Source organism: Anolis carolinensis, chromosome 4, assembly GCF_035594765.1.
Source record: "Anolis carolinensis isolate JA03-04 chromosome 4, rAnoCar3.1.pri, whole genome shotgun sequence".
In the NCBI taxonomy this organism is placed as follows: domain Eukaryota; kingdom Metazoa; phylum Chordata; class Lepidosauria; order Squamata; family Dactyloidae; genus Anolis; species Anolis carolinensis.
In genome coordinates, this window is record NC_085844.1 from 63,330,267 (window position 1) to 63,357,320 (window position 27,054).

General features: G+C 38.6%; 2 protein-coding genes across 6 annotated transcripts in view; both read right to left on the bottom strand.

Annotated features, from left to right (window-relative positions):
• Nucleotides 1-1,459, bottom strand: part of spire1 (spire type actin nucleation factor 1) — a 131,585-nt gene extending 130,126 nt beyond the window's left edge. For 2 of the 4 annotated variants that reach the window (XM_062980544.1, XM_062980543.1), the window contains exon 1: nt 985-1,457. In XM_062980544.1, the coding sequence (XP_062836614.1) occupies nt 985-1,318 (334 nt within the window). In that variant the 5' untranslated portion in view covers nt 1,319-1,457. Of the gene's footprint in view, nt 1-984 lie in introns of all 4 variants that reach the window. The other 2 variants (XM_062980541.1, XM_062980542.1) reach the window with 2 other exon arrangements.
• Nucleotides 1,460-9,409: 7,950 nt separating this feature from the next.
• Nucleotides 9,410-27,036, bottom strand: cep76 (centrosomal protein 76). 2 transcript variants are annotated; one of them, XM_008108708.3, is made up of 12 exons: nt 26,615-27,036; nt 24,155-24,310; nt 22,712-22,793; nt 22,133-22,357; nt 21,019-21,126; nt 20,306-20,403; nt 18,035-18,163; nt 16,289-16,480; nt 15,471-15,637; nt 13,994-14,327; nt 11,104-11,321; nt 9,410-10,259 (listed from the first exon to the last, which is right to left on the bottom strand). In XM_008108708.3, exons 1-12 carry the CDS (start codon nt 26,675-26,677, stop codon nt 10,121-10,123), a joined length of 1,911 nt encoding a protein of 636 aa, XP_008106915.2. In that variant the 5' UTR covers nt 26,678-27,036; the 3' UTR covers nt 9,410-10,120. The 2 variants fall into 2 exon arrangements, with proteins under 2 accessions (XP_008106915.2, XP_003219767.2); XM_003219719.4 differs by having other exon boundaries at nt 21,019-21,204.
• Nucleotides 27,037-27,054: the final 18 nt, after the last annotated feature.

A 27,054-nucleotide genomic window follows, 5' to 3' on the forward strand; every position in this document is an offset into this window, starting at 1 on the left:
ATCAAAAAATGTTTTTTAAAAATTCCCAAACCTTATTTTTGTCATTGCATATCTGGGGACCCATTTTGCTAAGTCCTTGAATAAACAGTACTTTCTCAGTTAACTGGCACCCATGAGGTTTGGTAGATGCCCGATACGTGTAGTTTCTGGTTGCCTGAGAGCTACTATTAAAACAGGCCTTACTAATTATATACCATACCATAAACTCTGAACTGACTTGATATTAATATCAAACTACTGAGTGTTAGATTACATTATATATTTAGGTGTTCATATATTTATGTGGTTTTAATCCATGTAATTTATTTGGTAGTTTATTGTATTTTTGATGTTAACTTGGTTTTGAATGTGCTGTATCCTGCCTTGAGCATCAGTAAAAGTGTTAGTTTGTTATATATTATTATTTTATCTATGTAATTTAGTAATTTATTGTATGTTTATGTGCATTTGCTTTTTAATTTGTTGTACTCTGCCTGGAGCCATCAGGAGAGGTGGTAATAAATAAATTGTTTTGTTATTAGTAGTATTATTTACAGCAGACATGAGCAAACTTAGGCCCTCCAGGTGTTTTGGACTCCAACTCCCACGATTCCTAACAGCCTACCGGCTGTTAGGAATTGTGGGAGTTGGAGTCCAAAACACCTGGAGGGCCTAAGTTTGCCCATGCCTGAGTGTGATGAGGCAGTTCCAGTCTTTGTTACGATCTGCATAAGTTTGCATGGGTTTTGCGGATTCCTGGGACCAAACCCCAGCGGTTAAGGAAGGGCCCAATACATAAACATTAGAGAGAAAGGCGAGCTAAGGATAACCAGCACTGCATGAGAGGAGGAGGAAGGGACAACAAGGGAAAGGCGGGGAAGGGGAGTCTGTTGCTAGGAGAGGATTCTCCCCCTGGCAACGGATCCCCCGGGCAGGGAGGGGCTCTCCCCCTCCGTTGCTAAGAGACGGGAGGGGGGCGTTGCTATGGGAACGGGCGGCTCCTACCTGCTCCTCCGGGGCCTGCTCCTGGATCCAAGGTGACGGCGCCGTCCCTGGCGATGCGGATGTCGGAGGGGCTCTCCACCCGGCGCCCCGGCGTCGACTCTCGCCGGAGGGACCCGCAGCACTGGTAGCACACGGCCCAGGCCTGCTCCTCGTTGATGGGCTGGTTGTAGAGCCTCAGGATCTCCTCCAGAGACAGCGCCTCCCGCAGCGGAGCCAAGGCCGCTTCCTCAGCCTCGTCCTCCTCCTCCTCGCCGTCACCTCGTCCTCCTCGCCCTCTGCGGACCCCCGAGGGGCCCGGCAAAGGCTCCTCGCTGCCTCCCGCCGCCGCAGCCATTCCTTTCAGCTCCGCTCGCCTCGGCTGCGCTGCTTCAAGTGGCCCGCATCTCACAATAGGCTCCGCCCATTCCTGCTTCGAAGCCTCGAGCAAGAGAGCGCGTGAGGCGCCGGACGCTGCGCCTGTCAGCCGCCAGGAATCCACTGGAGGAGGAGGAGGAGGCCCCGCCCAGCACGCACAGCGCCCCTCGCTCCGCAGCGCCCCCTCCCGGCCGGTGCACGCTCAGCAGGAAATGTGTGTGTGTGTCTTGATTGATTGAGAAGCCACTGAAATCCACAAGCATGTGGACAATTTCAAAAGAAAGGAGGAAACCATGAAAATGAACAAAATCTGGCTACCAGTGTTTTTTTTTTAAAAAAAACTCCAAAATCAGGACAGTAGATAAAAAACAACATTCAGAAAACAGAAGAATTCCAGACATTAATCAATCAGGGCCAGCTAACGCCCCCAACAAAGGATTCCCCCAGAAGGGAAGCAGCCAGCCTTTGAAGCTGCAAGGCTATTCAATGCTAATCAAGCTGGCCAATTGAAATATTTGCACCTGCCTTAAACACCTCAGCAAGCGAGAGTCCAAAAGTGGCAGGCTAAAACCCGGAACCTCAATCAGTGACTGACGCCGGATGAGACACTCCCTCCTGGGCACACAGAAGACTGGGTGACTTGGAAAGCACTGAACAGACTGCGCTCTGGCGCCACGAAATGCAGAGCTAACCTTAAGAAATGGGGCCACAAAGTGGAGTCCACAACATGTGAGTGTGGAGAAGAGCAAACCACAGACCACTTACTACAATGCAGCCTGAGCCCTGCCACATGCACTACAGAGGACCTTTTTACAGCAACACCAGTTTTTTAAAAACTGTTTTCAAATACATTACAATTTGTACCCTCGGTTCACTTCTGACATGATAAATAAATAAACAAACCTGCCTCAAACAGACAAGAGTTCTTTCTCCCACCCTGGCAATTCCACAGATATATCATCATCATTATGAACTTTATTTTTAACCCACCCTCTCTCCCCAGAGGGATGCAGGGCGGCTTCCAAGAACAAGCATTCAAACATTGAGTGCCATGTGCGATCATAAAATTAAAACATTTACATATACAATTCAAACATATTAAACAGCTTTGGCTAAAAGATATAAATCAGTCAGGCATAATTGATAGTACAATTAGATAGAATAATAATAATAATAAAAACTTTATTTGTATTCCGCCCTATCTCCCCAAGGGGACTCAGGGCAGATTCCAACATACAACATACATTGTTTGTTATGCCTCCATAACAAACAAATGCTGGCATAAAATCCCAGAAAAAGCCCTGATATGAAAATAGCATTAAAACCTAAGCATCCAATTAAAGCCTAACATCAGTAAATTAAATCTAACATCAGTAAATTAAATCTAACATCAATAAATTAAATTGCACATAGTCAAACAAAATTATATAATAACATAAAATCTAAACAAACATCCACATTAATTTACAAAAGCCAACTAGAGTTCACAAAAACAGTGTGGTTGGTTGTGTACTTAAATTATGGTCACTGGACTGGCATGGACTAAGAAGGTCCAAATATGTTATAGGTCTCAGCCAGGGGCCCATTAGTGATCTTTCATTGTCTGTCTGTCTGTCTGTCTGTCTGTCTGTCTGTCTATCTATCTATCTATCTATCTATCTATCTATCTATCTATCTGTATAGATAGATAGATAGATAGATAGATAGATAGATAGATAGATAGATAGATAATCTGTATAGATATGGATAATTAAAATCTGTATAAAAACAGGTGGATGGGCCACTCCAGTCTCAGCATATAAACCCCACTTGCCTAGTTTCCAACATACCTCACAACTCTCTGAGGATGTTTGCCATGTCTGCGGTGGCCCCTCGCTTGTGGAACTCGCTGCCCATTGAAATCAGGCAAGCCCCCACCCTTTTAGCCTTCAGGAAAGATTTAAAAACATGGCTCTTCCGGTGTGCTTTCGGAGAGTAACTGTTCTATGCTACTCCCCCCCAATATTTATCCTCTAGACTGGTTCACTATCTGATGTCCCGTCCCTCGAGGTTTTTATTCTGATCCCTTTCTCACCCAGAGTTTTAATTTTTAATCTAGTTTTTAAATGTAGTGTTCATGCGGCCCGCTCTTGTTATATTGCTGTTTCGATCTTATGTTGTACTGTTTATTTTATGTAATGTATTATTTAATTGTATTATGTTATGGTTATATTGTATTGTCTTGGGCATGGCCCCATGTAAGCCGCCCCGAGTCCCCATTGGGGAGATGGTGGCGGGGTATAAATAAAGTTTTATTATTATTATTATTATTATTATTATTATTATTATTATTATTATTATTATAGATGCAGGCGAAATGTCAGGAAAAAATAATTATGGGACATGGCCATACAGCCCAGAAAACTCACAGCAACCCAGTAAACCAAATATGTTATTTTTACCAAAGTCTACTTTATTTTGTCTCTTGAGAGCATAACATAAAACAAGTTGTAGATATTTTTGGGTACTGAAAACACTTCTGAAGAACTGCTATTTTTATGCACTTGCATATTATCTTTTTCCTAACAGATCAGAGACAAGTTATTCAGTCTAACAACTGAAGCCAATTGCCTTGCATATTACATTTAGTTGTATATCACTTGAAAATATTCTACTCAAACAGGTTTTTGGTTCTTCTCTAAAAGGCTATAAATGCCATTCTCTAAAAGGTTATGATCTCTAAAAGGTCATGCTTTTCTAAAATAGATTAACCACACTCCCAGAGAGCATATATATACATATACCTATAAACAACTGAGCTGCTGAACTTGCTGACTGAAAGGTCGGCAGTTTGAATCCAGGGAGCGGAGTGAGCTCCTGCTGTTAGCCCCAGCTTCTGCCAACCTAGCAGTTCGAAAACATGCAAATGTGAGTAGATCAATTGGTACCACTCTAGAGGAAAGGTAACGGCGCTCCATGCAGTCATGCACTCATGCCGGCCACATGACCTTGGAGGTGCCTATGGACAACGCTGTCTCTTTGGCTTAGAAATGGAGATGAGCGCCAACCCCCACTTGGACATGACTAAACTTCATGTCAGGGGAACCTTTACCTCTGTGTGTGTGTGTGTTTGTATACATTGTAGAAATATGTACATTTGTTGAATTTTTGCTATCTTCATGTTTTCAAATTGTGCTGTAACCCATCTCAAGAATATTATGCAGGGAAAGATGGATAAGAAATATAAATGTGCATATATATATATATATATATATATATATATATACACACACACACACACACACATATATACATACACATATACACATACACTTATATACATAAACATATATATATATACAAATACGTGGTATTATTCCAGGTGAAGCTTTGCCAAAGCAGAACAGAATCCTAGAATAATCGAGTTGGAAGAGACCACATGGGCCATCTAGTCCAACCCTCTGCCATGAAGGAAAAGCACAAAGTTCCCCTGACAGATGGCCATCCAGGCCCTGCTAAAAAAAACTTCTAAGGAAGGAGCTTCCACCACACTTTGAGGCAGTGAGTTCCACTGCTGAACACCTCTTACAGTCATGAAGTTTTTCCTAATGTTCAGGTTGAATCTCCTCTCCTGTAATTTGAACCCATTACTCAGAGTCCTAGTTTCCAGGGCAGCAGAAAACAAGACTGCTCCTACTTCCTTATGACACCCTTTCACATATTTAAACATGGCTATCATGTCTCCCGGTCTCGGCACTATACTTTGATACAACCTAGAATCACATTGGCTTTTAACCTGCTGCATCACCCTGTTGACTCATGTTTAGCTTGTGATCTACTCACTAAGCCACTGGTCAGAAAAAAACAAAGAAGTAATATTTTAAATAATAATAAAAGCAATTTTAGCAGAAATGTAAGTTCACGTTAGGTTTGCCTTTATTTGCTTTGAATCACTGCATTCCAATATTAAGTCCATACAGAGTTTTTAGTAGGGCATAGTATAGGGTATAGTATTAGTTAGGTGTAACTCTCAAGCAATCAGAGACTGCATTTACCTAGTATTTACCAATCCTCATGGTTGCTGGTTAACTGAAAGTGTACTGTATAACTAAAGCAAAAACAGACATATATAGTAGGACCTTCATAGCTGTGAATGCTCATTATACAAAATGGCATTGTAAATTGATATCCCTTACATAATACGCAAAATGGTTTGCATATGTTCAAGCCATGAATGCATAGAAACAGGATTTGTGGATACAGAGGGCCAATTGTATAGAAAAAATAAGAAAGAAAAAGAACAGCAAATGAATATAACAAAAACTAGAAAAAGTATGTAACTGATCCTAAAACTAAAACATAATGCTAATACAGTGTTTCCTTACTTATTGCTTGGGTTAGGTTCCAGGACCACCCGCAATAAGTGAAAATCCGTGAAGTAGGGACACTATATTTATTTTAATATTTATACATTATTTTAGTAGTTATACACTATTTTAAGTCTTTATCAACCAATCGTGTGTTGATAAATCGCCTTCTTCTCCCCCCGTTGCCGCTTGGGCTGCTTTTCTCTCCCTTTGGCTTCTCCTTCCTCCCTTCCTTAGGCTGTAAATTGTAATTTGTTATGATTTATAATAGTCTTTTAGAGTTTATTGAAAAACCGCAAAACAGCGAATCCGCGAAAAGTGAACCACGAAGTAGTGAGGGAACACTGTACAAGGAACGTAAACAAACATGAACACAAAAAGAATATGAGCACCCCTCCGTCCAAACTAGAATAAAGGAAAACAAATCCACCATTACAGATCCAGCCAAAGAATCCTACTATAATTACTAGTAGCCATAGCCAGAGTATTGCATCGTTATATTATCTAAGAGTCCATAAATGGTTCCCTTTTTTTAAAAAAAAGTCTTATCTTTAAAAAAACCAAGAATTGTCAATTTGTCAAACTCAGCAACTGGGATCTTAAAAAATGTGTTGGAGGTTGAATAGAATAGCAGTGAGCTCAGACAGGAAGGTCTGGCGTTTCCCCAGGGAATAAAATCCATTAATCACCAATGCATTCCCTGTGGCAATTTGCCAAGAGGAAAGCTATAGTTATTATGGCCTTGATAATTCATTCTAAATTAATAGGAACCTCTCATCCCTTTCCTTCTAAGAGTACAGGTTCTCGAATTCTATTTCCAGTACTGCTTTGCATGCAAACATCAGCTTTGCATGCCGGAAGTCTTCAGTTTTAATCCCCTGGCAACTGTCTGGCATTTGCAACTGGTGCCAGCTTGAGCAAAGTAGGGGCGCATATCACCCTCCAATGCATGATTTGCCATTATGCAAGAAATGTTTCTGTTCCAAACTACAGTTTATTTGTTCCCACTGCTATTCCTAGGGCGATTTTGATATATTGGAATCAAGCAATGGTGACAGAAGCAAAGTCCCCTCTGCAGCCATTCAAGCCTTATTGCTTGTATTGTTATGAGTTCAAATGGAAAAATATGTGTTTTTAGTTATATTGTCAAACTATTTGAATAAGCTGGAGAAAAACTTAACACTCAAGTTTCCTTCCGCTTATAGATATTTTCTCTGCTTGAAAATATCAAAGCAACCAACTAGTTGGGTAGAGCATACTTTGATATGTATTAATTGCCAATCCTTATTTGTTCAATAGTTATGCCTTAAAATATCTGTTTTATATCTCACACAGTTCTTAATACAGCAAAGATCATGAAGAATCCAAGGTTGATGCTGGATGTTCTCTCTCTTTCACTTTGTTTTCCTCAATGTTCTTTAAAAACTGTTCCATTTCATTTTGTTACTTGACTGGCTATTCATCCCACCCTGCATATTCTGGCCAGAATTCCTTGACTGCATCACCATGGTTGGCTGCTAGGTGAGAACTTCTTGCTAAACGTAGATGGCATGCTTTGCATACAAAAAAGCATGGCATATCCAGCTCAACAAAATATTTTGTAACAGGGCTGAGAATGCTAATCCAGGCGATAGCACCGAGAACCTATGGTCCAAAACTCTGCAAGTCAGCTTCATAAGTTTATGCTTGCAACCTACACATTTTTGTGAAAGGCAACAAAAGATGATAGAAGATTTGCGGAACACACTTTGCGGAAACCACATAGCTACATCTTCTATCATCTTGAGGTGGTAGAAAGAAGAAAGATAAGACATCTTCCTTCGACTGTTTTGAAAGGAGATTTTGTGCACAATGGTGGGAGCCCCGTACAGGGAGAGATCAACTCCCCTGTTGCAGCAGCTCCACTGGCTACTGGTCTGCTTCTAGGCTAAATACAAAGTGCTGATCATTACCTTTAAAGCCCTTAATGGCTTAGGTCCAAGCTATTTGTCCGAACACATCTCCCCTTACAAACCAGCCTGGGCACTGCAGTCAGCAGAGGAGGCCCTGCTCTCAGTCCCACCCCCATCTCAAGTACGGCTGGTGGGAACGAGAGAGAGGGCCTTCTCCGGAACTCCCTCTCTAAAGAAATAAATCTGACCCCCTCCCTTTTCTCCTTCAAAAAAACAACTGAAGACTTATTTATGCTCACTAGCATATGAAGAGGAGGAAGATTAGATAATGAGAGATCACTGCCAGGCCTCTGGCTGAGAACTATATCTTATTTGGACCTTCCTGGTCCACGCCAGCCCAATGATAATTGTTTGACCACATAGCCAACCCACACTGTGAACTCTAGTTGACTGTTGTAAATTAATGTGGATGTTTGTTTGGATTTTATGTTATTATATAATTTTGGTTGACTACATGTAATTTAATTTACTGATGTTAGGCTTTAATTTACTGATGTTAGGCTTTAATTTGATATTAGGTTTTAATGTTATTTTCATATGCGGGGTTTAGCTGGGATTTTATGTCAGTATTGGTTTGTTTACAGAGGCATTGAATGTTTGCCATTGTATGTTGGAATCTGCCCTGAGTCCCCTTGGGAAGATAGCGCGGAATACAAATAACGTTTTTTTTATTATTATTATTATTAGAGATTATACAGATAGGAAAATTAATGTCTGAAACCCCAATTTAAATAGTGAAGTGCCTCCAAACAGCACAGCACATGGCTCTGCCCTGTTTTGGCCCTAGGGAGTTTGAAAGAGATATCCAACTGACAAAGAGGGATAAGTAAAACAATATAGGTGCTCGGGGAAATAATTACATTGAGAAAACTGCTTTAGAGTGGAGATTTTATTATTGTTGTTAATATTATATTTACAAAATGGAGTAAGGTGTTACGGTTGCAGATAAATAATGGAAGATAGGAGAAATGGGTTGCTGTGAACTGCTTTGAAAGATCCCAGACATGATTCTAACAGGCATGGGCAAACTTCGGTCCTCCAGGTGTTTTGGACTTTAACTCCCAGAAATCCTAGCCAGCTTACCAGCTGTTAGGAAATGTGGGAGTTGAAGTCAAAAACACCTGGAGGGCTGAAGTTTGCATCTAGTAAGAACTGTACCATTCTGCTGTGCCATCTACAGCAGACGGCATTCCGGTTGTAATAGACATAACAGAAAGGATACACAATAGTTTAACCTAAAAGGCAAGTGAAGGTATTTTTCCTCTGCTGAGTAGGCATTAAAACCGTTCCTGCAGACTAAATGGTGAATGTGGGAGGAAAAAGTGATTTGTCTGTAGATATTTGATATTCGTAATACATTACCATTACATTACCATGAAATGCATGTGTGTAAGATAAAATAGAATTAATTCGGTAATTAAGTATTGACACATATAAAGCCCTGAGTTCATTATGCTGTAATGGACAAAACACATCTACATGTGATGGGGAGGACTGTACATAAACTAAGGTTGTAATCTTCCTAATACTAAGAACATTTGTGGTGTCACATCATAAGCATCAATACAGTAAGTTGAATCCAGAACCTGCCCACTGCAAACTGAAAACTTGACTTTTGAAATATTCTTCTGTCTATTTTGGGGAGCCCTCGTCCCTCAACTTACTCTGTTCAACAGATTATTTTGCACCTCAGTGCAACATTTTCAGGGTGTAAACGTGAAAATATTTCCCATTTTAGCTGCAGATACCTACAGCTGGAATGAATTCACTAGCTACAGTGGTAAAAAGTTCTTTACTACACAAATATACATATCACAAGATGTTATTACCCACAGCTTCACAGGTAGCAAAATATATGGCATTTCAAAGTGTATTTTACTTAGTAAAGATGCAGAAGAACTATTAAAATGTGATCATGTATTCTGGGAGTCCAACACCTTTTTTCTTTTCTAAGTACATTTTCAAAGAAAAAAGATGCAGTGTGTTCTTTCAGGTTTCCTAATTTTAATACAACTGAAAATATTTTTAAAAAACTACAGTTGTAAGTTATGAAACACTGAAGATTGGATGTCAATTTAAACTTCCAGAAGTCTGTCTTTTTAATTACGTATTTTAGTAAAATAATTTTAAAAATAAATACATATATTTATAATATATTAATTACATTTTATACCCACTTGTTTCATGATACATTAGACAGAATCACCCAGCCACACTCATTATTGTATCTGTTTATCGAAAGCACACCATTATGTTCTTCAGTACTATTTCAGCATTGCCTTCAAATAGACACAGTAATGTATAAATCTCCAGCACTTACAAATAAATCCCATTGAAATCAATGCGATTTACTTCCAAATTATTGTGTTCAGATATAGGATATGAGTCATCCATCAGTACTGCACAGAGCTGTATTTGAGCCTGAGTCTTTGGGACTTTGCCTGTCTTAAAAATAATTCATCGAAACATTTGAGTGATGATTTCTTAGAGTACACAACGATATTTGCAAGCAAACATGATCCAAACAGCACACGCAGATTCAGGGTATGTGAATACTCGGACACGAACTGCAAGCCGCACTTGGTCCCCTCGACAACACAGTATTTCTTCACAGAAAGGAGACCTATTTGAAGAAACAGAAACACAAATGATTACTGTTCTTCAATCTCATATATGTTTTATTGCACTAAAACAGGGTTTACAATTTCTGCAAGTATCAGGGCCACCATAATGTAACTGCATAATACTGAAAAATGGATTATTTCAAGCCCCCTTTTCCTTTGATAGAAGATGCGTGCTCACTGTACACATTATTTACAAGCAGAGTTTTGTGTCATGGGGCCTTCTAGGAAGGCAATTCTACTTATAATTTAGTAATACAGTAGAGTCTCACTTATCCAAGCCTCGCTTATCCAAGCCTCTGGATAATCCAAGCCATTTTTGTAGTCAATATTTTCAATATATCATGATATTTTGGTGCTAAATTCATAAATACAGTAATTACAACATAACATTACTACATATTGAACTACTTTTTTGTCAAAGTTGTTGTATAACATGATGTTTTGGTGCTTCATTTGTAAAATCATAACTTAATTTGATGTTTAATAGGCTTTTCCTTAATCCCTCCTTATTAACCAAGATATTCGCTTATCCAAGCTTCTTCCGGCCCGTTTAGCTTGGATAAGTGAGACTCTACTGTACTTCTAAATGCGAGTATTTATTATTTTTATGTCATCCTTCCACATTTGAGATTTGATTTTTGTGGATTTTTAATTCATGAATTCATTCTCTCTAGTTGCTCCAGTATGACTCTGATCAACTTCCGGTAGAAAAACCCAGCAATTTTCTTCATTCAGTTTTTCACTTTCACAGGGGTCTTGTGTCCTTATCCCCAGTGAATGTGGGTAGTTGATGGTGGTTTTACTTTTAATGGAAAGATAAAAGAACTGACAGAGATGTTTTACCGAAGACATGCCGCAAATGCTCTTCTTGCATTTTTGTACACAAAATGGATAGGAAACCCTTTGAATGTGTGGCCATCAGGGACTGCTCTCCTGATAGCATCTTGAAACTCTTCATTTCCAGAAGAAACGCCTGTGGTACGTTCGAGTTCATAGGCTGCCAAGGCTGGTGACAAAAGATAAGAGAGCTGGTCGTCCCAAACTGTTGCTAAACCAAGATCCTGTATGTTGAATCATATGAAAAACACAAAAAATAGGATCAACGTATTTATAATGCTCCTTGGCTAACATTTGTGAGGGGGGTGGGGTGGGGGAAGGAACAAATATATGGGCAGTGAGTAAATATCAAAAATGAATTAGAGCAAGATGCCAACAGTTATTACAAAGCAATGTCTTCAGCCAAAAAGCTATTATTTGCTGCCAAATATTAATATCAGGGAACGACAATAGGGTTACACATTTTTAAGAAGTAATTTCTTTCCTCCTCCCCCAATGTACAGATTATTGTGTAATTCTAGGAACTACTGCAGACTTGCTATCTCCGTCTGTATGAATTATTCCAATAGATTTCTTCTTTTCCTACAAAAACTGATGTATTTTAATTTTTAAAAGTTACAAGGTTGAATAAAAACAAATGACAAAATAAAATGTTTGGAACTTAAAACCCATATGCTCAAAATGCTCAAAGAAACAAAAGAGACCAGCACTTTCTGTCTAACAGACCATCCTTTCACACAGGAGAGTCTACAGGCAATCCCTGAGAGGCAAACATCTGACTTACATCCGCCTCTTAGTTGCAAACAGGGTGAGACAACAGGAAGTGAGAAGAAGGGTAATTCACTCCTGGAAGAGTTATCATGTGGAAAAGGTGTCTCCACTGAAGCTTTATCACCAATGCTTGTTTCCATGACAACCCAAAATTTTCATAACCCAATTGTCAGATACAGAAAGTGAGGCGAAATTTTCTGAATAGGGGGCACACACAGCAAAACAAATGTGCAGTATAAAAGACGCATGCTTTGTAAAGAAATGTTTTATCCAGTGCAACAAAAATACACAAATTCCAATTCTGCTTTAAGATGACCGAAAGGAGGAAAAGACTGTGGAAATTCCAATGGCATCACAACATTCATGTGATTAAATACATTAACATAAGCCAGACAAAGCAATGTTTGTTACCATTTGGAAGATTACAGATGTCACAATCAAGAACAACTGAAGATAAGAGTCTAGATCCAAAGCTTTCAGAACTTCCTTCTCTTCTCTCCTCCCTCTGACAAGAAGGTATATTTACAGTGTAGTTCACCCCTGTTTTAACTACCATGGTTCAATGCTATGGAGTCATAGGAGCTGTAGTTTTACAAAGTCTTTAGACTTCTCTGCCCAAAAATGCTGCCGTCTCACCAAATTACAGCTCCCATGATTCCACAGCACTAAGCAATGGCCATTAAAGTGATGTCAAACTGCATTGATTCTGCAGTGTAATGTATCCGTAGTCTCCTCTACTGCCCAGAATGGATGCTGGGGTCCCCCAGCCCTGCAAAGGCTATCTGGAGTGTGTATGCATTCATTATGCTACAGAGAAAAAGAAGATAATTTTTGATTCTTCTCTTACAACATCCTGTCCATAATATGCTATTTCAGGTTTTACTAATCCAGTCCTCATGGCTTAAATAAATTAAAATAATATGATTCAGCATAAATGTTTTGCCTAAACATTTTTTCCACTTCATATTATCAGGTACTGCACTGTAGCAGTTTATTCACAGCATTTACAGGATTTATTTATATTCCACTCCTCTCACCCCAAAGTTCTTTACCTACAGCACTTAAGATGGACATTCTCAGCCATTTTATTCCACTATCCTTAACAGGAAAAGGCAGAGTGTAATTCAGTGGTGGAGAAATTTAAACTTTCTAGTTTCCTGTTCCATAGCCCTTGAGCTATTATCTTGAAAAACCTTTTTGGTAAAACTGCCAAACAAGCCTAAACTACCACATATACTCGAAGATAAGCCGCGTTTTTCCAGCCTCCCTCAGCTTATAATGGAATCAAGGCCAGGCAACAGAACCTGGAGGCCATTGCTTGCACTATATGATATATTCCTCTCTTACCCCCCCCCCCCCCCCCGGCCCCCCATCAGTGTGTTTTCCAAAGCCTCCCTCGCTCTTAACCAAAGTAATGTTTTGAAAAGGGAAAGATGCCCTTGCAAGACTGGAAGAAGAAAAATATTTATCCATTAATCTTATAAAAGCATTTCCCCCTTAAATATTTGTTAAACTCTCTTACAGATATATAGGCATTAACCCCCTGCATGCATTTGTAATCCCTATGTACTTATCTATCTATCTACATTAATTTTATACATGAATTTTCCCCTCATATGTTTGCAGGTCTTTGCAAATCCTATATACATATAGATCCATGTACCTGTGTATCTATGTCCATATATATACATTATTTAACCTATTGATGCCTCAATTAATGTAATTTTATTGGTATCTATTTTTTTTTAATTTACCAGTAGCTAGTTCATTTCCCACCCTTGGCTTATACTCAGGTCAATAAGTTATCCCAGTTTTTTGTGGTAAAATTAGGTGCTTCGGCTTATATTCGGGTCTGCTTATACTCAAGTATATACAGTACTTCCCTAAAAGTTCCCCAAACCCACACCAGGAGTGTTCTGCAGCCCATTGAGGGCCTAACTATACACAAAGCCATTTTAGATTATTTTGCACATTAATATAAAACCAATGGTCAATAACCTGAGTAACAAGGGGGGAAAAGTAAATAAGCTATTTTTTTAAATATCTAACCTGTCTTTCGTGGTAACTTCTTTATTTGAAGACAAAACACGAACTAAGTGGAGCACAAATGGATAATGATATATACCTTCCTGTGTTCTGCTACTAATATTCTAAGTTGCAATTCCAGTTCATTGCTTGCTGCTGCAGCATCTATTACTGAAGCACAGAGTGGAGGAAAAGGTGGAAGTGCAGTTGTGGCTCCTGGAGAACACACTGATTTGATGGCTTCTCCACTCATTGGTTTCCATTTGGATTCATCATGCAAATCGAAGGCACAGACTTCTACAGCATCGGAAGGCTGGCAGTTGGCCAGAAACCTTTGGTGATTGAAGAGGCAACCTATGGTTCGGTAAGGATATGCTGGCTTGGGCTGTTCAATAATTGGAGGGTCATCAGGCTTAATAGGATTGTGAATATACCTAAAGAGTAACATATAATATATATATATATTAAAATACTACATATTTTCTTTTAACATAAAGTCAAAAAATAAAAAATATCAAATCTACTTTTAGTTTATACAGTGTCCCCTCACTTTTCGCGGGGGTTAGGTTCCAGGCCTGCCCGCAAAAAGTGGAAAACCACGTTATAGCGGCACTATATTTATTTCAATAAATATAGCCTCCCTCCCTCCCTCCCTCCCTCTTTTCCTCTTTAAATATACTGTTCTGTCTTCCTTGTTGTTCCTGGGGCGATGAGGTGCAGGCAGCGCCTATTGGCGCTGCCTGCAGGCGGCTGAGGAGGAAGCGCGGGCCGGGTCACATGACTCAAACCGGGCCCTTTTGTGCCTGCAAAGGGAGGGCAGGCTGGATGGAAAAATCCGCGATTCAGCGAATCTGCGGAACCCGAACCGCGGATTAGCGAGGGAACACTGTATAGGCATTATACAGTAGGCATTACTCAGCAGGCATTACTCAACTATGCTGAACAGACTGAAAATGAACTTGAGGAATGCACCTTTCATCTCCCTTTTAAAGCATGAATCCAGCCCTAAAAGATACATTCACATGATCAAGAGTTAAATGTGTAATGTTGCTGAATAGCTGCCTTCTAATGTGAGACTATGACTTAGTTTGCACAGCAAATTAGTATATGCCATTTCAGCAAATTTGTATTCAGATTCCAAGTCAGTTTTAGATAAAATGTGAGCAACTGTGCTGAAGACTGGTCTTGGCCTATTGGGAAACCAAAAATGTGTGGAGAAATGAAAATAATTATATGGTATGTTTTACAGTACAGTGGTAAGCTGTTTTTCAGCATTTTTTCCAATGGAATTGCCATTTTGAATGTTTTTCACCCCCACCGTCATTTTAAGATCAAAATACAGCTAAAATGTACATTTGGGAGTTGCCAATGGCATAAGCCATATGATATAGCATGGCTCTACTCAATGAACATCGAAAAACAAAAGATGCTATTAAAGTAAGCTAATCATTTTGCTGAATTTACATAAAATTGGTGAACGATATATCTGCAGTGAACTGCACACACTTTATCATAAAACATATATCTGAGAATTCCTAACATATGCCATAATTTAACTTTGTAAGTTGTTTACTTACCTATGTCCTGTCAAACTCTCCCAGAAAGTGACCACTCCATCAATCCCATAAGTCATAACCCACGTGTGAGGAACTCCTTTAGCTTTTGTTCCAACACAGACAAAAGCTTCAAGCCCAAAACCTAGCAGAAGACTGCATAAAAGGTTAGCATGATCTTCGCAATCGCCCTAAATAGGTGACACACCAATTGAGGATATATTAGAAAGTTAGTCAGAAAAATTGACTTAAATGAAGTGCTATCAAAGTGCTATAATTGTTTAAAAACAGATGAATGAAATTTTAAAGTGGTGACTAGTAATTTCATTTATTTCAATTCTGTACTTCTATTCTAATTAGGACTAACATAGGGTTTCAGTTCATAATAAGAAAGGAAAGTAACCACCCTAGTGCTAAATTCTACAAAAGCAAAGCAAAAAATGTGCTATATTTTATTTTGTTCGTGACCAAAAAGATGAACATTATTTGAATGTAGAATGTAGAAGTATATTTAAAGAGTATAATGCATCTGCATTATACAAATGTTAAGAATCCTCCACCTTTCACTGCTACCAAAATTATCTTATATGGCTTCTGTACAATAGGATTTATATTTCATAACATTCGTGACTGGGTGTTGATCCCTACTTGAACATTTTAGATACTCCAACCATCTGAAAGTCATTTATGTGGCTTAATTTTCAAAGTCAGCACTGGATCATTCCACTCAGTTTATGTACACACTGAAGTAAAAATACAAGCAGCCACCTTTCAAATAGTTTTGAAACAATAATCAACACCAACTAAATAAAATATTATATTAAAACATCTAATAATCTTACCTTGTTTCTACACAAAAAAGCCAGAAGAGTACACCATTGTTCTTGCTTACTATTTCCCCCACCAATAACAGGAGCTCTTTCATAACCGAGCACACTGACAAATCTTGCTGCTTGCCTGGGGGTATCCAGGATACGGCCAGCTCGAAGTGGCCTAACATAGGAGCACACTGGTCTGTTTATGCCATTCTCATCCTAAGCATATAAAAATATAAAGATAACATTTTTAAAATACCTTCCTGTAATAGAAAGTACCATGGTTTCTATAAGTTAAAGGAATAAAATTTTAAATAATTTTTAAAGTGAGGATTTTCAATAACAAAAATATATAACTCATACAATCTATAGTGACAATCCCCATCAGATCACTCCATATCAATCTTGCATCTGGGCTTACTATTTTTATTGGTATTGGTCTTTGTTGTGTGTATTTTGATATACAAATTTTAACTGTGTGGTATTTGACTGTTTTAACCATGTTGTACCCTGCTTCGAGCCATAAGGAGAGGTAGTTAATCAAATTACTATTATTGTTACTACTATTGTTACTACTATTATTTATTTATTTAGAATATTTCTATTCCACCCTTCTCATTCCAAAGGGCTCAGGGCGGATCACAGAACATACATATGTGGCAAACATTCAATGCCATTTTATACACATTAGACAGACAATTATACATAGATAAGAGGTATATATATTGGCTTTCCCCATCTTTTCAGCATCTTGGAAGGTGTGCTCGATTCCAGTCATGGGGAGTGTTGTCACTCCATCTCCCTGCTGAAGAGCTAATTTGTAACTTCCTCCTTTGGATTGAATCGAGAGCATTCTTTTTAGGCACCTCAACATATCTCCCCTGCTTTTTTATGAGTGGTACCTAATTATTAAATCTCATTTCTTGCTTTCGAACTGCTAGGTGGTTGGAAGCTGGGCTAAAGGCCAGGAGTTCACCTTGACCCGGCTTCGAACCGGCAGCTTTTTGACTGACAAGATTTAATACAGTTGATGTTTAACCAGCTGTGCTAAAGCCAACCCTCCATTGTTACTACTATTGATAGTATATATTATATTGTTGCTTACTTTATTATAAGGGACGATTCAATTGCACAAATGCATAGACAATATTTTTTGTTTCAAGTGCAATTGATCCGGGGTGGTGGTGGAATAGATGGAACACTACCACTGTAGACCCAGGGAACTCCCTTGCCTCCCTGTTAACTCACCACCTTTTGGTCCACTTGCTCACCATACATGCCTTTCTCTGCTTGCTTCCCTGGCTCTTTCTCTTGCAGTTAAGGCAAACATGGAAGTGCCAGGCACTTACTCATGGGAACGCATAAGTCCAGTTGATACTATTCTTGAGTCTCTATTCTCCACTAGCATCTCATCTCCTCCAAGCTCCTGTGGGCCAATGGTGGCCAGGATCATCATCTCCTCATCCAGCTATTCCACCAGGGATGCTGCCTCAACCTTATGCTCCCCAGCTGGTATCAGTGTTGTCTGGGTGGAGGAAAAGCACCCGGGGGAAGTTTCTACCACCATTACCCGAGCTGCCCTGCATGTCCCCAGCCTATGTGGGCCTCCTTCTCTTCCTGTTGCTGTCTGTTACATATGTCTGTTTCATGTTGCCAAAGGAAGGAAGATTTCTTACTGTCCAAGAGCAGAGAGAAGTCTGGATAAACAGCCAACATATCTGTAGCTGCATTTTTTTCCTTCAGAGAAGCTAGAAATTATAAAAGTTGACAAACCTGTGCAAAGATTTTGACCAGCCTTGTGTTGTGCGAGGTCCTGATCTGCAGGTATTCCCTCCACCACTGTTTAGCGTACACAAGAAATAACCGCTCTTTTTCTGCTGTTTTCTGGCGTTCTAAAGCAAGCTGTAATTTAAGAAAACCAATATATATTGTGCTATATTGTTCAGTACTCTAAGAATTAAAAATTCAATTAGTGGGACAGACAATATTACATATTATCAAGTAAACCCATTAAAGTAACATCCATTGCAGAGTCTTAAAATACACAGGAGATAGTTTCATTATCAACAGATCTTTCCAAAGTAGTCTCAGAGGTAAAGTCTTTTATTTTCATTGCTAACAAAAGTGGTTACAAAGGTATTTATTCTTAAATAAAACATTTAAGAGACCCTGTAACATCTTTGAGCCTTATGTAGAGTCCAAATGAGATTTAATGAAGACATGTTTAACTGCAGCCAGATCGTATGTCTCAAAGAACAGTTGCAACTGGCCCACTAGTTTTATCTATGCAAACTCACTGCTCATCATTATTCAAACCTGGAAATCCAGGATCAGAGTTCAACCCAGAGGCGTATCTCATCCCAGAGAGGCAGTGATATTATGGTCAATGATATCAAAAACTCCTGCAGTCCAGTAGAACCTGCAGGGACATATTTCCCTTGTCCAGATCTCTGCATAAGTCAACCACCGAGTGACCAAGTCTGTCTCATAATTATATCTGAAACCAGACTGAAATGAATGTAGATACTCCGCTTCACCCAGAAACCCCTAGAACTGGGAGGTCACCAGATGATCTACAGTCTTATCCAAAAATGGAATGGTATGGATAGGCCAATAATTATTCAGAATGGTGGGATCTAGGAAAGACTTGAGTAACAGCTTCACTGCAGCCTTTAGTCAGGATGAAACGTTCTTTTCAGTGAGGCATTTGCCATTCCCTTTACCCATTCTGTATTTTGAAAAACAAAACCACTGTATTATATTCCAGGAAAAAATTCATTTGAGAATATTTTACCTCTACACAATCCCACTACATGTGCAGTTAGCGTCTTAGTTCCTCACAACCTCTCCTATTCGAAGAGAGGGTTTCATATATGATGAGGAAATTCACAGAGCAAACGGGGGGTATGCAGAGAGGAATAAGGCAAGGACTTTTCCTCCATGTAAACAAAATTCAGTTACTTAATTTTGAATTTAATCTAAAGAAATAATTTAAGGTGATTCAAGAAAGGAAGCTTTGTTAAAAAAGAAGATGAAAAGCTTGAGGGATTTCATTCAGTCTGACTCAAGAAAAAGCCTGTTTAAAACATAATTTGTACATGGGTCTTTGTGATATCAACAATAAACAAAATAATTGATGTGTTGTCGAAGGCTTTCAGGGCCAGAATCACTGGGTTGCTGTGAGTTTTCCGGGCTGTATGACCATGGTCCAGAAGCATTCTCTCCTGATGTTTCACCCACATCTAAGGCAGGCATCCTCAGAGGTTAGGTCTGTTAGAAACTAGACAAGTGGGGTTATTATATACAGTATATATTGGCTGCCATAGATGTGGGCAAAATGTCAGGAGAGAATGCTTATGGAACATGGTCAGACAGCCCGGAAAACTCACAGCAACCCAATGGACAAGATGTTTTAAAATGTATTGTTACAGATTACATCTTGATACTGCAAGCAACAATATTTTGTAGCACAGATACTCCAAAATAACCTGTAACAGTTCCAGACTTTGAAAAAAAATGCTTGGTGACAAGTGTCTTTGTCAAAATCGCAGTTACAGTTGCAATAATATTAAATTGCAAGTATCAGGGCGATATAATATTTCCTGTCCAAAAAGGCACACATTTTGTTTCAGATTTAACCTTCCAGAATGGGATACATCAAGCAAAAATGATTAAGGATGGCTCTTTTCCAGGTGAAAGCTACTATTACATAAGGTATAGGATGGTAATGTTGATGCAGAACAGAACAAGATGCACAGGCAACCAATGCAGATTAAATTTTGTTCTTTTAATTCGCCAAACAAAATATGTCTATGCATGAACCACAGTTATTCCATGTTTCATATTTGTTGTAATACCACATTTTAAGAAAAAGGGGGAGACAGCTGTATTTCAGCAGAACTTTTACAAATTACAGTAACAAACTTGAACTTTTACTGTTTTGAATAGTATAAAAGCAATCTGATTTGCATTTTAAAAGATGTAAAGTAAATTTATAGGTTAAAATTTATCGTTCCCCCACCCACCTGCAATGTTAAGACTTACTTGAGTACTGACTATTTCTTGAGAAAGTATCTTATTTAGTTTTGGGTACATTTCGAGTCTGATGTTCAGTACTCCCACTGACATTTTTGATTCTGAACCTTTGGACCAAAAGATATTTGTTTGATAAGAATAAAGGTAGACATTTTAATAGGTCAGTTTTTCAGAAACCACACAAAAGATATACATTTTTCTCTTCTAATTAAATTTAGGAAATATAATATCTCTGCGGTAATCACATTCCTTTATAGCAGTGGTTCTTAACCTGTGGGTTCCCAGATGTTTTTGCCTTCAACTCCCAGAAATCCTAACAGCTGGTAAACTGGCTGGGATTTCTGGGAGTTGTAGGCCAAAACACCTGGGAACCAATAGGCTGAGAACCGCTGCTTTATAATCTCATCTGAATTACAAGGAATACTGAGCCAGTTTTCCAAAGCAGAACTTTAAATTATATGAGATTAATATGGATTACTAGAAAATGGTGAAAGGAAAGAGCTAGACTTTATTGTGAAAGCAACAGGCTTTCAAGGGAAAAAACATGCTGGAAGTTGAATCCTGGAGTGATATTTTTCCTCTTTCATGAGTGATGAACTTTGCAGCTGAAATTGCTTAATAAACTGTTTGAAACCAACTTTCAATTTCACTATTCCCATCTTTCTTTTAAAGTTCAATCTAGTGTTATTCTTTCCAGTAATTTTTTTTTAAAAAAAACTTACCTACACCCAGAAGTTCAACAGCAGTATTTGTTATCCTATTCTCTGCACTTAGGACAGACCACCACTCTAAGAAGTAAGAGGCAACTAATGTTGTCTCACCAGCTGTATCTGTTTTGATCAAGACAATGTGCACTGGATCACATATTGAGAGCATAGTAGTTGCATCTACCATTTTACTTCCTTCACCTGTCAATATATCAAAATAAAACCTAGTCAAATCCCCAACCATATTGCCATTAAACTTTTGAAAACTGACTTAAAGAGTCCAAAATATTACATATGTATCAAATCTACAAGAAAAAAACTATCAGAGCTGGTTAATATTGCCTAAGAAAAGCAGCTAAGACACAGAGAAATTTTGAGTGGAGAAACAGCTAAAGGAGAAAGAGGTAAGCGCTTCACTTCCTACTGAATCCTTTCTATCCAAAATTACAGCACTAATTTTTGTCTATTACGTAGCAGGTTCCATGGATTTTCATGAGTTTTAACCAATATATATACAGGTATGAGTACGATAAATGGCTGCAGTTTCACGAAGAGTCAGAAGGTGGAGTCTATCTTTTATGAAGGCAAATATGAGATCCATATCAACTCCAGCAAGTATAAAATCTACTGTTAAATCCATACGAATGTGGACAAGAATATTAATCCAATACCAGCACAAGGGGAGAAAACCTTTTTGTCCATTTTCAGGAGACAGATGATTCCTATAAAATCCTCAAGACAATCCCATACAAACAAACTCACAAGATTATGGGAATATGTTCCTTATATTTGCATATTTTTGGGTTTATCATTAGTGTATTATCTCATGATGAGAATAACATGATACTGACGAAACAAGGAACAAAAATGTGTGCAGGAGCTTAATTTTTGTAAACCAAGTGGTTTACAAAAAGAAAACCATACTATTTTTTTTCAAAATGAGGTCAAAAATCTGCAAAATAGCCATTACAAACAAATCTTGCCAATTTGGATAATGGCTATGAAACCTTTATGAGTGTTAAAATTGTGTGAGGATAGTACTTCTAGATGCAAAAGAAAAATAAAAGGAATGTTAATATCCCCAAAAAAGAACCCAGTATTATTCCTTTCAAGCTTCAGATTTCCTTACCTAAGGTATCCTTATATACTTCAAGTAGAAAGCCATCATTGAAATCTGGTTCACAGGCACATGGCACAGGTTTAGAGCGGAAACGTTGATTTCGAAAATGTAAACAGAGGGTGAAAGTAGAACAAGTTTGACCAGGTAAAGGCTCAGGTTCCTGCAGATGTTCCAGAAAAGCTTTTCCACCGAGAACCTGAAGGTAAAGATACCTCCGTGTTGGGTCAATATTTGCTGCAAAGAGTACCAATAAATAGAAAAAAAATCACAGTTTGTACCAAATATATTTTGCATTAATAGTTAGGGCTAATTAGTAAGTGTGCTTTAAAGTGTTTACATAAAAGTAATTGTGAATATTACGATTCCTTTCCTATTTGATCCTCACAAAATACATAAAAGAGAAATAATTTTATTTGCATTTGACTAAAATCTCAGATTCCCTATTCATGTATTACAGGATCACCAGTTAAGATCAACTCCACTATGAAAACCGATCACAAGGGAAATGGCAAAACTGTCTTACTTTGCACCTTCTAAAGCATCTAAAAAGCAGTAAATCAAATGTTGTAGAAATGGTATATAACCTACTTTTTTTCAACACTGCTGGTTGTGTATCAATGAAATGTGTTGAAGGTTTTGGAGGTGAAATTATTTCCCCACTGTTCATATCCTAGGATTATATAGAGATAAGCACACAAGTCAACACACCCTTACAAACATGCTGATGTCTTTTTAACTCCAAGGAACACATTCCGAAAATGCCAAATCAGTCTTCAATGAAATAGTTCACATTATACAAATAAAATATGTAACAATGAACCATGACCCATAAGATAGCTTAAGTAATATTTACCTATATGAAACAGGCCTTAAAAATACATATCTATATGAGGTCAGTTTTCTTAGTTAGTGCAGCAATAGTATTGTTAAAAACAAGAAAGCAATCCTAAAATTTTACAGATTAGAAAATCTCTAAGACACAGTGTTATGAAATAAAATTGTGAAAAGAGCATCTAGTCTATAACACAGTTCCTCAGGCTGCTTGTCATTGTTTGGGCAGTGTGACTACTTGAATAATATGAAGAATTGGTAACACCTTGCACTGAATGATGCCATTCACAGAACTGATATGGCTGTGATCTGTGTACTTGTATTGGTTGTTGCTAATGTAATTTCTCATACCACACAGCCTCTAATCTACAGGGTATTGCAAAATGATGGACCCAATTTCAAAGTAGTTTATTTCACAATGACAACATGTTACAATTACACAAAATGTTGCATACATTTTAATAAGTTATCAAGCTTTATTAATCATTTCAATCCAGAAACAAACCTAAAAAATAACTCCACAAATGGAGACTGTCTCATTGCAGTGTTGCCATCTTGCAAATGACTAACTCTAGGAGGGCTGTTTATGTGCTAGGAGAGGCCTCTAACAGTAATAATTTGAAACTCAAGACATAATTTATGGGCACTTCATAGTTGCAGAGATATAGCAATTTCAAATCAGGTCCATCTTTTTGAAACACCTTGCATAGTATGGTTAGCCAGCATGGGATTTATCCTGCATCCAGAGCTGCAACATCCCTAGGTAGAAAGGTAGAAAGATAGCTCACAAAGTGATTTTCTCCTTTTGGTCAAACTTAAAATGACAGTATATCTCCCCATTGCCAGACACGATTTTAAGTATTATTTGTGTGATTGTCTTTGAACTGAGTGAATTTTGATGTCAAGTAAGTGCTTTCTTCTTATAACCAAATTCTATTTCATGTTCTTCCATCATGCAGCAACGTATCCCTTGAGTGAGTGGATGAGGTAGAGGATGGAGGAAGATTCAGAAGTGAAGGCAATTCACTGGAGCAGATAGATCCATCCAGCTCACCCTAACTTCCAGCAGATGACAACAAGGAAATTTACCTACACAGTTATGATCCTATTAAAATTAACACTGTTCTACAATGAATCCAATCATAAATATTTTTGTACCACTGGTACCATTCCAGATAATGTTTTCTTCCAACTACTCACAGTTACAAAGCTGAGTTCTTTCATAACATCATCAATGATTCCTCTCCGTATCAGGGCTTTCATTAGATGTTCTTCGGATAGTTGCTGATGTTCAGGTGCCAGTTCTTCACGAATAGTCTCAGCAAGGACTTCTCGAACCCTGCTGTGGACATCCATCTATGAAGAAACGTTTTTGTTAACATGCTATGGAATCACGGGAGTTGCAGTTTTACAAGATCTTTAGACTTTCTGCCAACGGTAACTCCCATTATTCTATATAATTGAGACATGGCCATTAAAAAAGTGTTAAACTACATTCATTTTGCAATGTAGCAATATGAAAGTCTTATTAGTCCTATTGCTAACTAATTCATTTCTCACTACCATACACAGCCAGTCTTTTAAAATCCAATTCAATCACTCAGCCAATCGTGAATCTGACAATTCTCCATTCTCTCCTTCCAGCTCAAAATATCATTTACCTTATGACAAATAATAATAATAATAAGTTTATTTATATCCCGCCTCCATCTCCCCCGAAGGGGACTCGGGGCGGCTTACAACAAAATCAAAATACAAGCAATGATAAAATATAAAACATCAAAGGACAAAAACAAAAACCAATAAAAAATATACACAATAAGTTAAAAAACACAACACAAAATTAAAACATCAGGTTAAAAACAATGAGTATGCATTACTTCCCCTTAAACTGCCAAGTAAACACAACTTTTTAAACAAAAGTCCAGATCATTATAGAAGCTTTCAGATCAGAGCATGTGGCAGTGTAATTTTCTGGCTACATTTATAATTAACTATGAGTGGAAAATATTGCCAGTTTCTTCCATATGCTCATAAATGATTCAAGTTATGCACATATATTTGGGTATTAATTCATTGTTTTATTCCTAAAAGAAAAGAAAAGAGAGAAACCATAGAAAGGTTCAATTTCATTATCTGTTACTTCGTTTGGGCAGCCAAGCCTATCCTCCAGCTTGTTTCCTTCATGTACATTACTTTTATTCTTTTTTTTTTTTAAGGAAAATTTACATTCAATAGACAGTATATTTGTTTTAAATGTAACATTTCAATCTTTAAACCAATACATTTAATTTATATATTTTTTATATTTTGTAAACTACTCTGACTCCTAACTTGGGAAGAAAAGCCAATACAGTCGGCTTTTGGTATCTGCTGGGGTTTGGTTCCAGGTCCTCATGTGGATACCAAAATTCAAAGATGCTCAAGTCCCATGATATACAGTGCCATAGTGAAACGGTGTTCCTTATATAAAATGGCAAAATCAAGGTCTGCCTTTTGGATTTGGGGGTGGTGGTGGTGGGGGTGTTTTCAAACCATGGATGTTGGAATCCAAGAATGCAGAATGTGCAGGTATGAAGGTCCAGCTGAATAAACAGGAGGCAGGCAAACCAGCCTCAGTGTATAGCTGACTGTTTAGACCCCGATTTAAACCAGAGACAGTCAGGTTCCATTATTCCTGCTCATAAGCAATAGGAGTTCAGTGGGATTGCTAGTTTTCCTAATATGTTGTAATTCCACTATCATCATATTAATAGTAATAATAATGCAATTTATTTATATTTCGTTCTTCTCCCTGTGGGAACTCAGAGCAGATTACAGCATAAAAAGATACAGGAGATTCAGTGCCTTGTTACAATACAATAAGGCACACAAACAATGGCAAAGGCTTCTCCTTTCATTTCCAGCTTTGGAGGCGGTGCTCATCACTGGCTCTGGGGGAGGTGCTGTTCACCATTTCCAAGCTGAGGAGGCTGCGTTGTCACCTCCTGGTCGTATGGCCAGCATGACTGCTTACAGCGTCTTACGCCTTTCCTAACAAAGCGGTACCTATTTATTTACTCACATTTGCATGTTTTTGAACTGCTAGGTTGGCAGGTTGTACAGCCTCTGCACCCACAGATTCAACCATCTAGAACAGTGGTTCCCAACCTTTGGTTCTCCAGCTGTTTTGAACTTCAACTCCCAGTTTACCAGCTGTTAGGAGTTGTAGGAGCTGAAGCCCCAAACATCTGGAGAACCAAAGATCTATAAACCCCACTTGCCTAGTTTCCAAGAGACCTCCCAACCTCTGAGGATGTCTACCATAGATGTGGGCGAAACATGAGGAGAGAATGCTTTTGGAACATGGCCATACAGCCCGGAAAACTCACAGCAACCCAGTGATTCTGGCCATGAAAGCCTTCGACAACATACTGCATTAATTCAATACTGTAGATGCATCCTGAGTTTCTTATGAGAACTTTAAACTCCCCTGAAGCATTACAGAAGGAATATAAAGCATGCATGGGCAAACTTGGGCCCTCCAGGTATTTTGGACTTCAACTCCCACCATTCCTAACAGCTTACCGGTGGGAATTGAAGTCTAAAACACCTGGAGGGCCGAGATTTGCCCATGCCTGCTATAAAGGCTTTCAGTGGACAGTTCCTCCTTCTCCTCACCTTGGTCAGCTGCTGGTGAATGATCTGCTTGAGCTCTGAGGCTTTTCCGGGGGCCAAGGCCATGGCTCAGCAACGGTTCCAATGCTTTGGACTAAATGAACACCAGCCAGGCCTTCATCCAAACCGCTTCCAAACACCAGAAAACTCTCCTCCGTTCTCCCGCTCGCCCAAACCGCCTATATCCCGTTTCCCCATCCAAGAGCACCCATTGGCTGGATCTCCAGCCAATCAGCAACCTCAGCTCCGCCCACAGCTTGCCATACGCTTGCTCAGGCTTCAACCGCCTTTCAAATACTGTAATAACAAAAAAAGGTATCCACCACAAATGCCGGATGGCAGGACAATCGCTTGTATTCGACGAGGAGTCTTCTTGAGCCCCGTTCCACGAAAAGAACAACAAAAATTTTAAATTTTCCCTCAAAGGAATAGTTCTGCGCCTG

What these genes read in the sequence shown, in the direction of transcription:
- cep76 (XM_003219719.4), bottom strand. Translation starts at nt 26,677, where the DNA reads ATGGCCTTGGCCCCCGGAAAAGCCTCAGAGCTCAAGCAGATCATTCAC. An exon ending in TTCACCAGCAGCTGACCAAG is followed by an intron (nt 24,311 to 26,614) that starts GTGAGGAGAAGG and finishes GTTTCTTCATAG; the next exon opens with ATGGATGTCCACAGCAGGGT. An exon ending in ACCAGCAGTGTTGAAAAAAA is followed by an intron (nt 22,358 to 22,711) that starts GTAGGTTATATA and finishes TACTCTTTGCAG; the next exon opens with CAAATATTGACCCAACACGG.